Raw genomic sequence first — 17,651 nt, forward strand, 5'->3', positions numbered from 1 at the left:
ACTTCACACAAAATGAAAAAAAGTACAAATAAATTTCACACAAAATAAAAAAAAGTGCAGATCAAACTTCACACAAAATGAAAAAAGTGCAAATTAAACTTCACACAAAATGAAAAAAAGCGTAAATCAAACTTCACACAAAATTTAAAAAAAAAAGTGCAGATCAAACTTCACACAAATGAAAAAAGTGCACATCAAACTTCACACAAAATGAAAAAAGTAAATCAAACTTCACACAAGATGAAAAAAAAAGTTCAAATTAAACTTCACACAAAATGAAAAAAAAAATGTAAATCAAAATTCACACAATATGAAAAAAGTGCAGATCAAACTTCACACAAATGAAAAGGGCAAATCAAACTTCACACAAAATGAAAAAAGTGTAAATCAAACTTCCCCCCAAAAGAAAAAAAAGTGTAAATCAAACTTCACACAAAATTAAAATAAGTGCAAATCAAATTTCACACAAAATGAAAAAATGTGCAAATTAAACTTCGCACAAAAAAGTGCAAATTAAACTTTGCACAAAAAAGTGCAAATTAAACTTCTCACAAAATTAAATAAAGTGTAAATCAAACTTCACACAAAATGGAAAAAAGTGCAAATTAAACTTCACATAAAAATAAACAAAAATAAAGTAAAGTTAAATCAAAACTTCACACAAAATTGAAAAAAAGTGCAATTCAAACTTCCAAACACCAAAATGAAAAAAGTGCAAATCAAACTTTCCAAAAAACAAAAAAGTGCAAATCAAACTTCACACAAAATGAAAAAAGTGCAAATCAAACTTCACACAGAACAAAAAGAGTGCAGATGAAACTTCACAAAAAATGAAAAAAGATGCAGATCAAACTTCACACAAAATGAAAAAAAAGTGCAAATCAAACTTCACACAAAAGAAAAAAGTGCAAAAAATCAACTTCACACTGAACAAAGAGGTGCAGATTCAACTTCACACAAAATGAAAAAAAGTGCAGATCAAAACTTCACACAAAAGAAAAAAGTGTGATCAAACTTCCACACAAAAATGAAAAAAAAAGTGCAAATCAAACTTCATACAAAATATAAAAAAAAAAGTGCAAATCAATCCTGTCGTGACCTTAAAGTTGGACGTACCCACCTTGACCTTAGGGTCATTGATGACGTTGATGTCGTGCTGAAGAACATCGTGGAGGCTTTGCCCCGGATGCACGCGGTGGTTGACCGTAACGGACCCTGAAGTCGGAACGACGTTCTCCTGGAGGAGGAGGAAGTAAAATATAAAGCTCAAAATCAGTGGTGTTGAAAACGAGGAAGTCAAAGGATAAAAATGACGATAATGAAGAGACCGGATCAACTCTTGGAACAAATCACCGCTTTTTACGTAGCAGCACATTTGTTTACACTTCCTTTTCTTCCCCTGACTCATAAATAGAGTGTAAATGTTGCAACATATCATGAAGTTCACCCATCAATTTTAGGACAAAAATTATTCATAGAGAGAGAGAGAGAGAGAGAGAGAGAGAGAGAGAGAGAGAGAGAGAGAGAGAGAGAGGCCGACACGCTAACAAATAAATACCAGTACTACGCAGTGTGTGCAAAATATCTATCTCGCTTCACTCTTTCCTTTGTTCATCTACATCTGTTTTACAAAAGCTTAGTCATCACTTATCTTTTTCAAAACCGAAGACACTAAACTGTCGCAATCTTTTTTAACTGACGACATTTAAAAATTGCACAGATGAAATGGTTCGTATTAAATATATGAATGTTGTACGAATATCAGGGAGTTAATGAAATTAACAAAGTTCAACGCTAAGAGATACATAAGAATGAATGAAGTACACAGACAAAAATTCTAGATAAAGATGAAGCAAGGGATACAAACTATAAGCACATGCACACGGCGGAGGTTGGGGGGGGAGGGGAGGGGTTCCAGTGACATTACAAAGACATGAGATACGGGAAAATATCAGTCAAGGAGAATTCAGTACGCGGTAGATATTCCGGTGAATAATAAATAAACAAACACACACACGGGTAAGGGAGGGGGGGAGGGGGGGAGGTGGGGGGGGGGGGGGGTCAAGTGGGAGCGGGGTTTGTGTCTTGGCTTACCTTGACACCAACGCTGACCATGGTGACAGCGGTGGTGGTGCGGACGAAGGCGTTAGTGTTCCTCTGCCTGGACATTATCAACTCCATCAGGGGCTTGAACAGCCACAGGTTGGCGTAAAACATCTTGTAGGGCCAAGACGCCTGAGAAAGATATGCACAATTAAATGGGGTTAAGTGGAATGGAATGGAATACTAAATTTAGGCCAAGCGCTGGGACCTCTGAGGCCATTCAGCGCTGAAAGGGAAATTGAGAGCTGAGAGGTTTGAAAGGTGTAACGGGAGGAAAACTTCGGAAGTTGCCATATGAAATAATTGTCAAGAGAGGTTGGATAGCAAGTTGGAAGAAAAATAATATGAATGGAAGTACAGTAATAGGAATGAAAGGGGTTGCAGATAGGGCCTACAGTACACCGCGTGAAGTGAACTGACAGCACTATCCCCAACGGAGAAATTGGGTAAATGCACGTAAGTTATGTAAGAATTTGGATAAACTTTTCACGTTATTACCCACACCGAGATTTTGAAATAAGAAATCTGGTGGCTTTGGGTCGACAGAATTGAGCAATATCAGAGGTTGTTGCTCCTGCTATTATTCAAAATGTCCGCACATCCTCATGCAACAAGTCAAGACGGGGTATTTACATGCAGACAAAGCTTTTACAGATTCGAACGATGTTGAAAAAAGTCAAGAAAGTAGTGTTGTTGCATGCTGTCGGTAAGAAATAAATATGCATAAAAAGAGCCACACACAAACAATTGAAGAAAGAGACACAGACGATAAGGAAAAAAGTAAAAAATAAAATAAAATAAAATAAACAAAGCGTGAAAAGGGTGTTGTATTTAAAGAGACAGTGCAGGCTTTCTTAAAATTGCAGGAATTAACAGAAAATCACTACTGGATAACGCACACCTATTACACAGTAGAGAGAGCCACTTTCCATTTCCTAAGACTAAATTGATTTGAAAACCTACCGACGGAGCCAAGTAGCCGAACATTTCTGATTCTGGTCCTGTCCCGAACATGGAAGGTTGTGGGTACTGCTCGAGGTTGGACATCGCCCTCCCAAGACGAGGAGCGACCTGTTCGATTGGGGGCGCCGAAGAATGCCCGCCCTCGCCCTCCGTCTCCAGCGTGACGCTCATCCAGCCCTTCTCCGTCACCCCAATTCTGTGGGAGAAGGACAGAAGGAAAGAGTGACTCCACCAACTTCTTGCAAAAGTTCTCTGAGGCTGAAAGCATTTCTAGGGACAAATAATTGGAAGAGCTGGGAACCGAAGTCCCGCCAAGGCAAGTCTGCCTGGTATGGTTAGATTAACCGAGGAAAGTTTAAGTCGCGCTAGGTAAGGTTTAATTAAGTCAATATAGTTTAGAAAGTATTTTATAAGACGCCGTCTAATTGGCTTCATCGGAAATGCAGTTACTACATCTCCTACAATATAACTTAAGGGTATATCATATCTCAGATAGAATGACGTACTTGCGAGAATATAATGTACTGTCCCGTGACACATAACGTTATCGTGGCTACCTCGTCAGATAATATAACAAAGAATAATTGACATCCATCATAGTAACTTTGCAACATTCGACTACAGCGATCACTCTCTTGTTTGACGACGGGACTCCCGAGATTTGTAGCAGCAATCAGCGAATCAATCAATCAGAGCAGAAAAATAAATGAGATTAAAAAGGAGAAGGTAAAACGAACTGAAATCGACAGCGTTGTTTCATCAGAGAGAGAGAGAGAGAGAGATATACAATATATCCTTGACATTAGAATTTAGTACAGAGCGTCCGTTATATGGGCCTCAGTTCAAAAACTTTCCTAGTTATGTTTGATTTGCAACCTGAGCACAGCGCTCGGCATTCTCTCACCGTAAGATATCATGGTAAACTTTGTAACAATTTTTATAAAAACAATCGCACCTGGTCCATAATAGACTGACAGCTTAATTGAAGTGAATACTCGAGTCATAAACACAAATTTGTTGACCACTCCTCATACGAGAATACAGTTAAGGCTCAAGAGGATACTCTTCCTGTATGTGGGCAGGAAATATAGTCACTCCCTCAGCTGGTACCAACTCACACCATCGTCAATGACTCACAGTCCCAAACTCTCTTGGGTCTCGCCCCAAAGATTAGTCCTCGAGTAAAAGGCGAGTCCTGGAGCAAGGTAGACTTAAAGAAGGTGGAAGACCCCAAACAGAATGAATAAAAGGCAAAAGGCAGACAGCAATGCACTGGGGCTGAGAGGGCATGGCAAAGAACGATAAGCAACGTGTATATAATTTGTGCCGAACAGTGAGCGGGTCTCAGGTAAGGCCCAAGACGGGACGAATGAAGAAGTTGCATGTAGTTAAAGCCTCTGTCTTGAAAGTAAAAACATTTGGTCTTGGAACAGTCTTGAGGTCTTGTACGAGTGCACCGAGTCAGTCTTATGAAATGAACCTTGAGTCACTCGGTGAATGAAAATACACCGTTTGGATCTAAAATGTTCACCAATCTTTTACTACAATTATTTCATCATCTCCAAGATTGAAGTAAATGTTTCTTCTCTTGCTACACACACACACACACACACACACACACACACACATATATATATATATATATATATATATATATATATATATATATATATATATATAAGTGAATTTGAACGCGTATTCTACGGAGGAAATAATAATTGTGCAGTATCGATCCAGTCAATGATAAGAGGAAGTCGAAAGTAGGCAAAAGAGCGTGACCAATATGCTCTTGGCCTGCCACCTCGGTAGCCGCATGTTCGATTCTCGGGCATTCCGCTAAGGGGTTAGAGATGTGGTTCGGAAGTCACGTAAAGCCGTTGGTCCCGTTGTTGAATAACCAATGGTTCCATGCAACGTGAAAACACCATACAAACAAACAAAAATCAAGCGGTCCCGCGAAGGAGAGAGAATACTGGGGCGTTGTTGAATGCAGAGGACAGAGTTGAGGTGGATTTGAATTTTGCAAGAAATGAAGGGATTAGCGTGGATTGGAGAGTGATCATGGAAGTGACTGGTGAGGCTGTCAGGAGGTCCATCAAAAAGCGCAACAAAATGGAAAATTGTCATGAATGAATGAGATGACTAGAGTGAAACTGCATTATGGTTGTGATGGTGTACTTCCAGTGCTAACAGGAGTGTGTAAGGCATATATGAATGACGGAAGGGTTCCATAGGGATTGATAAAAGACGTAACTTTTTATTTGTATAAAGGTTCTAGCAAAAGAAGATACTACATGGTAGTTTTGATCGAGAAAGTAAGGCAAAGATAAACTGATAAGGGATAGCAGGGTGTGAAAGAGGCACTGAGACGGAAATGCATTTATATCAAGGAAACAAGTGTTCGTACAAATTAAGAGGTGAATGGCACTGTGCGTGTGCGTGTTCGTGTGTGTGCAGGTGCGGGGCAGGGGAGGCGAAGGGGTGTGTAATTTGATGCAATACTGATGCACCTTCAGCGCAGGTGAATGAAGGAGCTACTGCTATAAACATTTTGTGCAAAGGAATTTCATTGGGAAGTTATCGGTTAAAAGTAAGAATGTGGCAGTGACACTTTTTCAAACATACCGTAAAATACCGTTTTCCCTCTCTCTCTCTCTCTCTCTCTCTTCGTCTCTCTCTCTCTGCTCTCTCTATATATATATATATATATATATATATATATATATATAATATATATATATATATATATATGTGTGTGTGTGTGTGTGTGTGTGGTGTGGAATAATGTATATTTTACTATGCAATTGCTGTACGATTCATTTCCATGTATTTAATAAAATCACTTATCATTCACCACAGTTGATTGTCTTGGCAAGTACTACACAGAGAGACGAAACATCAAGAAACCGAAGTTGAAGAGGTGAAGCCGTGTCCCTTTCGAGCGAAAAACAGGGCTCGAATATATAGCGACGACAATGGGCCACAACGGGGCACAAGAGCCATTGCAGGAAAAATAAAAAGACGCTTAATCGGGCTGAACAATTAGTAGAAAACTGCAATAAACAATAAAACTTATTTTGAAAGAACCACCACAACATGAATTGCAGATTTGCATAAAGTCATAAGAAAGCAATTCAAGCCTCACCGACACAGGGACGAGGGTGGGAGACCCCACTGAGGAGATCAGTGCCCTCAGCCAGCGCCCTCTGCAGCTAAGTCAGACCCCGCACATTTACAACAATGCCTCGGTTCAAATGAAAAGGAAAATGGTCAAATAGGGAAAGTAGAAGGGGAAACTAATCTATGTCTGTTTCACTCCAAAAGAAAGGCCCGAATGACTGCTTCTTTGTTCATGGTAATATTCCCCAGGAAATATATTCAATTTTGTACAGAAACACGTATACACATATATAATATAATATTAATATATATTATATATCTATTATATAGATATTATTAATATAATACATAAATCAAATATATACATATGTAGATACACACACACACATATATATATATATATATATATATATATATATATATATATGTGTGTGTGTGTGTGTGTGTGTGTGTGTGTGTGTGTGTGTGTGAATACACACATTAACATGCATATTTGAACTTAAGTCACTAAAAAGGTAAAAACGTGGTGATTATATAAGCTATATATATATAGATATATATATATATATATATAATATATATTATATATATATATATATATACTAATTCACTGATTCTGTGAGTGGGCATGATAGGTAGTATGACCCACCCTGCTGTACAGGATATTATTATGTCTTATTATTATTATTATAGTCACAAAGGTCAATATTATAATTATCATAAATGCCTAGTCACGTGGCTGCCTCCCTCAAAAAAGTTATTTGGGTGTGACTGGTAGCACCTTCACCTACCTCTTAAGAGAGGCTTTCATGGTCAGTGGCGGATCTAGAAATGTTTCATAGGAGGGGGGGGGCGATTCAGGATTCTCATTTATATATATGTAACATGTACACACATAAGGTACATGTATATCAAACCTTATATACATATGTATGCACATATATATATACACACAGTAGCAGTAGTTGTTGTTGAAATAATCATTAACTAGGCAAATTTCTGCTACTAATAATGATTTATTGAAAGAAAACAATGCGCTATTCATATCCAAGGAAGAGGGGCGCATGTGACAAGGTACCCGGCCCCCCCCTCCTCCACCCCGCCCAGCCTTAATCCGACCGCTCTTCATGGTTCGACTCTTAGGTATTAGGACCGAGATATTTACTTTACTCTGTCGACCTTGGAAGTGAATTAGGCACCTTGGAGTTTAGAAGACCCTGGTGACTGCAACAGGGCTAATATGGGTATGAGGCTGACAACCCCATCCCAAAAGAATTTATGACAACCGGAAGGCTAGCCCGTTTCGGAGTCACTCTTTACTGGAAAAATGGGCTATGGTGAAGAAATAAATATATAAAGTATATATAAATTATGTATATACATATATAAAATACATATCATATATATATATATATATATATATATATATATATATATATTATATATATATATATATATACACACACACACACACACATATATATATATATATATATATATATATATATATATATATATAAGCACATACATAAATTAGAGAGAGGGAGAGATATTAAAAGCTCTGTGTCATGGATGGCAACTGTCTAAATTCATTTCCCACTAATCCTTCCTAACAAAAGCTTTCAGTGGACGGAAGAAGAAAAAGAGAGGAAGAGAGTGTCACATGACCTTTTCTGTTTCCTCCCATTTTGTCCTACCCCAAACATAAACCGTCTCTGATCACAAAATCGCAATTTATAGTTGATGTTGTACTCATTAGGTCTAATAAATGAATGAGATGAATGCGTGGAAGCGTCGTTGTCTCTCCTGGAGTGAAGTTCTATGGTTCTGCCTGTGGCATGCAACAGTGACCTGTATTGTTGTGGAGGAGAGACGCCGCATGCACAGACAGGGCATATTGTACGAACGCTATTTCGACCGAAGCATCCACGCAGCTGCACGTCGCTGGTCTTGTGTTTTGCCTTATCCCTTCAGGAAAAAAGGGAAGGGAGAGGACGAGATAATGGTGGCGAAGCGAGAGAGCTGTATTTGTCCTAACCCTAGAAGAATACCCTCTTTAACAGAAGGGATGCCATCGCCCCTCGCGCGGGAAACCCGGCATCACAAAAGCCCCCTCGCCCGACTGTAGAAAATGCGGAGAATGCCCCTGTGCAGAACCAGTCCTGCTCGTAAGTCCGATCTAAGACGCATCTTAAAGATGTTCTAAGATGCCAAGATGAATAATTAAATATTCGCCCCTCATTTGCTGAGAACAAGGGCAAATGTTTTCCACCGCTCATCGCAGTTCATGCGCGTGGCGCGACAGAATATGGATCTCCTCCTCCACTTGTCAAAAAAATAAAGGGTTTCTTAAGATAATGCCATCAGAGAGAGAGAGAGAGAGAGAGAGAGAGAGAGAGAGAAGACCCTTAATAAAACAGTGAGAAAACAATGATGATGATAAAGACAGGGAGGGGGAGGACGAGGAGGAAGGGGCTTCCCCTAACCAGTCGCTTCCCCTCGATATCTTCCTCATGCGTTGGCACTGGGGAAGCTCCTCTTCCCCTCTCGTGAAGTCCCTGCCCGACCCTTCTTCAAAACCCTTCTTCAGGACCCTTCCTCGCTTCGAGGGGAAGCACCGAGGAAGAGCAAATGTACTGAGGGGAATGGAAGATTGATAATGTTGCGAGGGATAGAATGAGAGACGTAAGAAAGGGAGAATAACATCCACACACATGCATACATACATAAATATATCCATACAGAGAGAGAGAGCGAGAGAGAGAGAGAGAGTTCTTCCCCTAAGCCAGAAATGATTGCCAATGGAAAAGACGATAACGTCCACCAATCGTACCCAGACAAATGCATTGCGCGAGGGAATCAGGAGAGAGGGTCAAATCGCATTACGCTAAAAACTTGGCAGAAAGTGTATGGGACGCGAGTGCACAGGACTGACTACCTTAAGGCTGGTGCGTTTGTTTCGACCTTATCTGAAAACTGCTACAACGCCTTCAAGCTATGATAATCAACAAACAGCCAAAAGAGTCGAAATGACCGGAAAGCGAATCGATATATTAAAAACAGAGAGAGAGAGAGAGAGAGAGAGAGAGAGAGAGAGAGAGAGAGAGAGGAAAGCAATAAATGGCACACCTGATATGTTGTACAGAATGTAGAGCAGCATTAAAGGGAATAGGCAACACACGCTCCCAGACGCTGTTTTGGGTTGGGCGGCGTGCCTGCGCAAATGTCGACTTGTAGTTTGTTTTCATCTTTCGGCATAAACGATCGACTTCATGTTGAAATTAATAATGACCGTCCTTGACGTGATTTGTGTCACAGAGAGCACTGTAAGGATCAAGTACTCGACCCAAAAACTGTTGCATAAGGCCCGAGTTTAGTTATCAATTTGACCTCATCGCCGTCCGACAAAGGTTATGAATAACACCAGCGTGTTATTAAAGCGTGAACCGGAGGTTAATTACTTCCGTAACATCGGGTAACTTTCTTTGGAGCTCGTCGTAACGAATACCATAGATATCTTCGTTAAAATACGTTCTTCTGTTCGCTGACGAAAACTATGCAGAATTACACTACCAGCCCCAGTTCAATTCAATACTTCAACAGTCATGATTAAAAGTCTACCATTTTTAAAAGCTCAGAAATAAATAAATATAAAAGTGTGACAACAATAAGTGAAGGAGAAAATATATACTCCTTTTTAATGCTACAGTTCACAGGGGTGCTTTGGTCCTTCCTTGTATTCTTATTAAAAATGAAGGAAACTTGGTATTTCTTTCCTGATGAAAACAGCTTAAAATAAAAGCAAACAAAAACGCGCCCAAACACGCAAGTCTGCTGCATTACCACAAAACGCAGCTGTCAGGAAATCCCTTCTGAATATGCTTAGAAACCAAACGTCATCGCCCACAGAATTCCATTACCTTTTCTCCATAGATATTCTTTCCAGACCTAAAATCTGGAATTCTACCTCCCTCTGTTTCTGAGTACTACGGCGCTCAGCCTTCATTTGTTTCCAAAGTACTCTGGCAGTCTCCCTTCCTTTGGTCCCAAAATACTCTGAAATTCTGTCCTCCTGATTCCAGGATACCCTGGTATCCTGCCTTCCTGTTTCCAAGCCACTCTGGAACTCTGTGTGCCTCTGTCTCCTACACATCTGGTAACTCTGTCACCTGAGGCCAATAAGTTTTGTCGCTTGTACTTTTCATACGCAATCGAAAAAGACAGGCTTTGGGCTGCTACCCAACTGAATGCCACTAACAGACAGGGGAGGAGGAAATTCGAAAAGTTAACCATTTTCGTGGCGTGATTGCGCAAAAAAAAAAAAAAAAAAAAAAAAAAAAAAAACTTTCATCCAGATACATTTAGACCTGTTAACACGGATGATTTAAGAGAGCTAAATTAGCATTGGGCATAGCATTTTAATTATTTGCCAATTTTCTTCCTTTATTTTTGTTTAATTGTAACGAGCTAGATTAAGTCTGCTTTGTCAGCTCTGTTTCCACGAAACAGTAAAAAGAAAACACTCACGCAGCAACGGGAACATCCAGGCCCTTCACAACGCCCAGGGTCATGGGTAAACCTTCGTCCAGAAGGAAGTCCAGAATGACGCCTCTCTCCTCCAGGATCCTCCCAATGTGACCAGCTCCATCGTAGCCATTCACCTTTACACCAGTCAAGGAAACGAAGTTACAAAATCATTATGGAAACATTTGAAAACAGGATCTTAACATTTCATTCATATTTTCCTCGAGTATTCACGCACAACCTTTTTTTAAATTGAAATACAACAAACATCAAGGCATTTGCAATATATATGTATTATGGATTATTATTATTGTTCAGAAGATGAAACCTATTCGTATGGGACAAAGGGCTCAGGGACCACTCATTTGAAACTCAAGCTTCCAAAGAATAGGGTGTTCATTAGGAAGAGGTAAGCCGAGGTATATATATATTATATTATATATAATATATATATATCAATTATATATATATCTATATATATATATATATATAAATAATATATAGATATATATATATATATATATATATATATATATATAAAATCTATATATATATATATATATATATATATATATATTGTGTGTGTGAGAGAGGAGAGAGAGAGAGAGAGAGAGATAGAGAGAGAGAGAGAGAGAGAGAGAGAGAGAGAGAGAGAGAGAGAGTGGCGATCCAAGAACCTTTTAATGTACAGGCACCTTCTGGGAATCTGTAACACGGCTATATTTAATGTCGGAACAGATTTGCTCACCCTGATAAATATTCCCAGAGTCTGCTTTCGTGTTGTGCCATGGCAAGAACGGATGCTCGAATGATAAGGGGGAAAATTTACTCGGCAAAATACGCCAGAGAATTCTTCTGTCAAATGTATTTCCGACATCTTCAAAGAAGCTTTGTAGTTTTATTATTTAGGAAACACTTTTTTTAAAGTACCTTGGAATCTTAAATCAAGCTGCCTTCTGAACAACAATCTTTTTTGAAACCTGAACCGAACCTTTGGAGTTTTAAGTTCGAGGCCACCGGAATAAGCTTTAAATCCTTGAAAATCATGAGTTTTTAAAAGTTTTGGTTTTACAAACATTTGTATCACAATCTTGAAAACATTCAGGATTCATAAAACATTATCCCGTACATTGCAACAATGCTTGATCATATTTCAAAAGCAACGTAACTAAACCAGAGTCATTGCTAGAATATTCGTCGTTGGACGAGAGCTGATTACTGAAACAAAGTCAAAGAAGTTCTACGGCTAAGCGGGAAGACGGCAGAGCAATGAATGAAAGGTAGAAAAAAATAAAAAGGCAGTACTAAGCAAGGCTGTTGTGAAAGGAAGCGGCATACCACAGAACGATTACATAGACGAGCTGTTGGCCGAAGGATGAACGAAGCATTTTGTTTTCTATGGATGAAATGAACAGGAAATGTTCGGACTGCTTTAAATGATGAAAATCAATTATGCCAAATATTTTCTTAAGCCTTTTAGCAGTTGTTACTTGATAAGAGACTTGTTGAGATGTATCAAAAAAGGAGATATATATTCTGCAACTTTAACATGTTTTGTTACAACAACAACAATAATAATAATAATAAAAGTGATCGTTTTCTCATTGTTCCTTACGCTGGTGAGCAACGCACCGAAGGTTGACATATTTCAATTAGGTAATAGTAAAAAACGATTGGATTTTTACTAGTAAAAATCCAATTGTTTTTTACTATTACCTAATTGAGATATGTCAACCTTCGATGCGTTGCTCACCAGTTTAAGCAACAATGAGAAAACAATAGTTAGAAAAATAGAGAAGAACCTTTATAAAATAATAATAATAATAATAATAATAATAATAATAATAATAATAATAATAATAATAATAATAATAATAATAATAATAATAATAATATCTTACCTCTTCGTCGTGTCCGAAAGATGCATAGAAAGTTCTTCTTGGCTGAAATCCAGTCGTGATCAAATACTGAAGCGCCATCATGATGCTCTGTTGACAAAACACAGATACCAAGTTTATATTCTGGGTTTACCGAAGATGATTCGCACACAAAGGGTAGTGAACACGAACACCGACAGCTTACAGAGCGATTGTCACCGGTAATTAATTCTGGCACATGCACAAATTTCTGGAGTTCCTCGGAGCTGCTCCATATTTGCAATATTTGAGTGAGCGACCTTAACTTGATCTTGAGACTGATTAACCAAAGTACTCAAACATCCTAACCAAAATACTTTAACACAATTTGTGTGTGATCTTATTCATCATTCGACTTCACAATTTTTGCTGTGTTAACTCATTATACAGTGACACAATATCATTCTGGTTGACCAACCACAACAAGTTTAACGTAAGGAGGAGTGGATGACTCACCATGAGATTGATCTTATTATCGATGGCCCCTCTCCCCCAAACGAACATTTCTCCAGTCTCAGGATCCGGCAGAACTTGTCCTCCAAAAGGAGCTTGGGACCACTTGTTCTCGTCGACGGGAACCACGTCCAGATGAGCCGCAAGCATGTATGGCAGCAAAATGTCGTCAGTTCCCTGCAACGGCAAAGAGACATTGGGATGACAAAAGGAATGGAGTGAAAACACCAATGCCGACTCATTCAGTGCGAGTGGAGTTAATTTCTTCTGGTATCTTCAGCTCAAACCAGACCCTGTTTTCAAGTATTTACAAACATACAAAATATTCATCCTATACTGCAGAGTCAAATATGTTCAGGGCACATCCTAATCACACAGATGTATAATATACATAGGACATAATATATATATAGTATTGTTCCTAACTATAGTATAATTTAGATTATTGTTCTGTTTACAGGTTAATTATAATTATATAATATACATATATATAATATATATATATATATATATATATATATATTATAATCAACCTGAAAACAGAACAATAATCTAAATTGTACTATAGTTAGGAACAATGACGAAAGTTTCCCAAAATTCTTGATTATTGCGTGTTAGGGCTCTGCAGCAATACGCTTCTTCCACAGTAGTACTGTAAATAACTCCTAAACGGAGAGCGTGACGTGAGAGGGAATGTGTGATTTCCTACGCTTTCTACAACATTGCTGAACTTGAACTATTGACTCATAGCTTTACAGCTAAAAATGACTCATATCCGTTCCGGATACAGGTACTACGTATTCTTCAAATGTTTCAAAGCTGCCTGCAAATTTCTATCAACCTCCAACTAACTACTGACGTTATAGTATTCTAGAGAAATTAGAAGAGCCACAGGCACAACCTAGGATGTGGACTTGTCGATATCTAACAATCAACAGCTCACAAAGCCAGAGGCAGCTGTTAAATTAACTCAGTTCACAAAGCCAGAGGCAGCTGCCAAATTAACTCAGTTCACAAAGCCAAAGGCAGCTGTCAAATTAACTCACATTTCACAAAGCCAGAGGCAGACGTCAAATTAACTCAGTTCACAAAGCCAGAGGCAGCTGTCAAATTAACTTACATTTCACAAAGCCAGAGGCAGCTGTCAAATTAACTCACATTTCACAAAGCCAGAGGCAGACGTCAAATTAACTCAGTTCACAAAGCCAGAGGCAGCGTCAAATTAAATCAATCACAAAGCTTCAGAGGCAAAGCCTGTCAAATAAGCACAGGTCACAAAGCCTGGGTGACGTAAATTTTAAAACTCACAGGTTACAAAGCCAAGAGGCCAGCTGTCAATCAATTCCACAGGTTCCACAAAGCCAGCGGCACTGTCAAATTAAACTTCACAGTTCACAAAGTCCAGAGGCAGCTGTCAAATTAAACTCACAGTTTCACCCCAAAGCCAGGAGGGCAAGCTGTCCAAATTAAACTCCACAGTTTGCACAAAGCCAGAGGCAGCTGTCAAATTAACTCACATTTCAAACAAAGCCAGAGGCAGCTGCCAAATTAACTCACAGTTCACAAAGCCAGAGGCAGCTGTCAAATTAACTCACTACCTGTAAAACTTGAGATGTTTAGTTGCTTACCATGATGGTTAGAAGGAGACTGTAAGAATTGATGACCTCTACTTTAACGAAAGATGAATTGAACACGTCTGGAAAGCCTGAAAAATAATAAAAAGGGTTCACATTTTTGTATACTATTACATTTTTGTACGATTTCTTTGCATCTCCTAATCTACTTTAAATTAAAGGTATATTAGCCATTTCAGTGAATAATCCACTTTAAAATTACAGTTATTTTATCATGTTTCTAAGTCTAAAAATTATGAGTGTAAACATACTTTGATGAAGAGAGAGAGAGAGAGAGAGAGAGAGAGAGAGAGAGAGAGAGAGAGAGAGAGAGAGAGAGCACTTACTGTCACGAAGAAATTGATGGAAGACCAGAATCTGTTCCTTGTCATAGTCTCCAGGAGCGGTAGAGACTGTCGGTATGCGCAAAGACGCTCCAAAAACCTCTGGAAAACTTTCCAGATAAGATTCTGGAATATCTTCCAAGTCTTTGGTTTTGAACTCCTCAAACTGGTAATCGATATCCTGGAATGAAAGGTTTCAGCATCAAAAAAAAAAAAAAAAAAAAAAACTCTGGTATGCGCCAGGTTAAGTGCCACAAGTTACTTTGTTTTGGAATCCTGGAATAAACAGATCGATCAAGAAAGCTGTTGAAACAGCTTTGGTAAATCTTCGAGGTAAGTTTCTGGAATCTCTTCTGCCTCTTCGCTTTGAAATCCTTCGAACTGGTAATCGATTTCCTGAAACAAATAGTTCGAACGATCGTGAAACTGCCGAAGCAACAAGTAAAAGACTGTGCCCTCCCCCACAGGAGAGAGGGAGGCTGTGCGAAAGGCAGAAGGACCACATGCCTGCCTTCCGGATCAACAGTTAGCCTTCGGCTGAACTTTACCAGGAACTGGAATCAAAGCTGCGGAAAAAGAATGCCTTGACACAATACCCTTTCTATATCTTTTTCAACTCTTCACGTTTTAGTACAACTGATTGCTGACTCAAAAATCTATCGAGATTTTTTTTACCTGTCGTTCAATGTGTTTATTCTCTGATGCTCACAAATTCACTCATTTCTAAAGACTTAAAAAGTATGATTATTGGCAATAAAAGACCAAGATACTCCTCCTGGGAAACATGGCAACACGAATAAAAGATAAAGACAAAACCAAAGCAAGCAAAACTTCCACTCTGTAGAACTATAACAAAATAATATGAACAAAGATACACAAAAGAAAATAAATTAACTGGATCGGTAGCCTCGGTTAAAGTTAGTCAGCGACTGAAGATGTTATCGAGTGATCGCTGCAAAGCGCAGGAGCAAATATGAATTGAATTGAATTGCATATAAACTTTACGCAAAAGGCCAAGCTCTGAGACCTACCAATGTGTGGTCATTCAGCGCTGGAAGGGAAATTGAGAGTAGGAGGGTTTGAAAGGTATAACAGGAGGAAGACCCCGTAGTTGCACTATGAAGCAATTGTTAGGAGAGGGTGAATAGCAAGATGGAAGAAAGATAATATGAATGGAGGTGCAGTAAAAGGAATAAAAGGGGGTGCAGCTAGGGGCCGAAGGGACGCTGCAAAGAAACTTTATTAATGCCTATAATGTATCCTGTGAGAGAAAAGCAAATACGGAATGATTTTATGATATCTAATCTTGACTTGAGTACTTCGTCGCCCCCGACAGCAGCGGGACTGAGACTGCAGTAGCGGCGTTGTTCACATTCACGATGTTAAGCGCCTCTGTTGCACTTAAATCATTTACTGCAATGGCACCACACTTCAATCTCTTACTCCTGTGTATTGATGAGCGTCTTAATAATAACATCAGTGGATCTTGTTTGTCTTCCTCCGGGTGACAGTAGGGGAGACATGACACAGCCACCCTCCCCTTCGAACAGGTTTGTCCGACCAGGGTTGGGGCGGCGTAGGTAAGGGAACGGGAGGTTAGAGGAAACATCCGCCCTTTCCATCTTTTTCTAAATTTTTCCATTCTGTGAACATCAGAAGCGTTTCCGTCTTCTGCTCCTGATCTACAGAAACAATTTAGTTTCAACTGTTTTCTCGTTTACTTTGCATTCAATGTGAAGCACTGGAACTGAAACATGAAACAAAACCTGAGCCCGTACTGGGAAATTGCCAGAATTCAAGAGATCCTGTGCAAGGCTGTTTACGAGAGTCAAATTCACTTCAAGACTCCGCAGTCCGAGTCATTCATTCACAGAGTCATTCATTCACTGAGGAACTCCCAGATGCAAACTCGGATTCTTCAGTGAAGGCAGATGGTCCTCCCACCCTCAGGTAACTGAAAGTCATAAACGTCTGTTTTTGCATTTTTAACATAAGCTAGTATACATAATATGACTATAAGCTTATACCCTATGCACAATCATTCATTTTACACACACACACACACACACACACACACACACATATATATATATATATATATATCTATATATATATATATAGTATATATATATATATATAATATATATATATATATATATATATATATATATATATATATATATATAGATATATATATATATTATATGCATACATATATATACGTAATCTATATATATATATATATCTATAATATATATAATAAATATATGTGTGTGTATGCGCGCAGTATATATATATATATATATATATATATATATATATATATATATATATATATATATATATATATATATATATATATATGAAGGAGCCTGTTTATCTAATATGTCCTCCCTCTCTCTCTCTCTCTCTCTTTCTCTCTCTCTCTCTCGTTCGTTTATCTTTCCTCTTTTTCTAGTTATCGTTCTCCCCTTATTCCACTTGCCTGTGCCCTTCTGTTCTATCCCTCGCCCTCTCCCTTTTTCACTTTCTCCATTCATTACCTTTTCCCTTTCTCACCCTACTTCCTACCCTCATTCCTCACTTTCTCCCCTTGCATCTTTTCTTCTTTCCCC

The 17,651-nt window shown here is 38.6% G+C and overlaps 1 protein-coding gene across 4 annotated transcripts in view; it reads right to left on the reverse strand.

Annotated features, from left to right (window-relative positions):
* The window catches only part of LOC135198167 (N-fatty-acyl-amino acid synthase/hydrolase PM20D1-like), a 43,479-nt gene that overhangs the window by 13,867 nt on the left and 11,961 nt on the right, over window positions 1-17,651 (reverse strand). For all 4 annotated transcript variants that reach the window (XM_064225681.1, XM_064225679.1, XM_064225682.1 and 1 more), the window contains exons 3-10: window positions 15,040-15,217; window positions 14,708-14,784; window positions 13,083-13,256; window positions 12,612-12,698; window positions 10,714-10,847; window positions 3,067-3,262; window positions 2,095-2,235; window positions 1,121-1,237 (exon numbers count right to left, since the gene is read on the reverse strand). In XM_064225681.1, the coding sequence (XP_064081751.1) occupies window positions 1,121-1,237; window positions 2,095-2,235; window positions 3,067-3,262; window positions 10,714-10,847; window positions 12,612-12,698; window positions 13,083-13,256; window positions 14,708-14,784; window positions 15,040-15,217 (1,104 nt within the window). The remainder of the gene's footprint in view (window positions 1-1,120; window positions 1,238-2,094; window positions 2,236-3,066; window positions 3,263-10,713; window positions 10,848-12,611; window positions 12,699-13,082; window positions 13,257-14,707; window positions 14,785-15,039; window positions 15,218-17,651) is intronic.

This window comes from Macrobrachium nipponense, chromosome 21 (genome assembly GCF_015104395.2).
Source record: "Macrobrachium nipponense isolate FS-2020 chromosome 21, ASM1510439v2, whole genome shotgun sequence".
In the NCBI taxonomy this organism is placed as follows: domain Eukaryota; kingdom Metazoa; phylum Arthropoda; class Malacostraca; order Decapoda; family Palaemonidae; genus Macrobrachium; species Macrobrachium nipponense.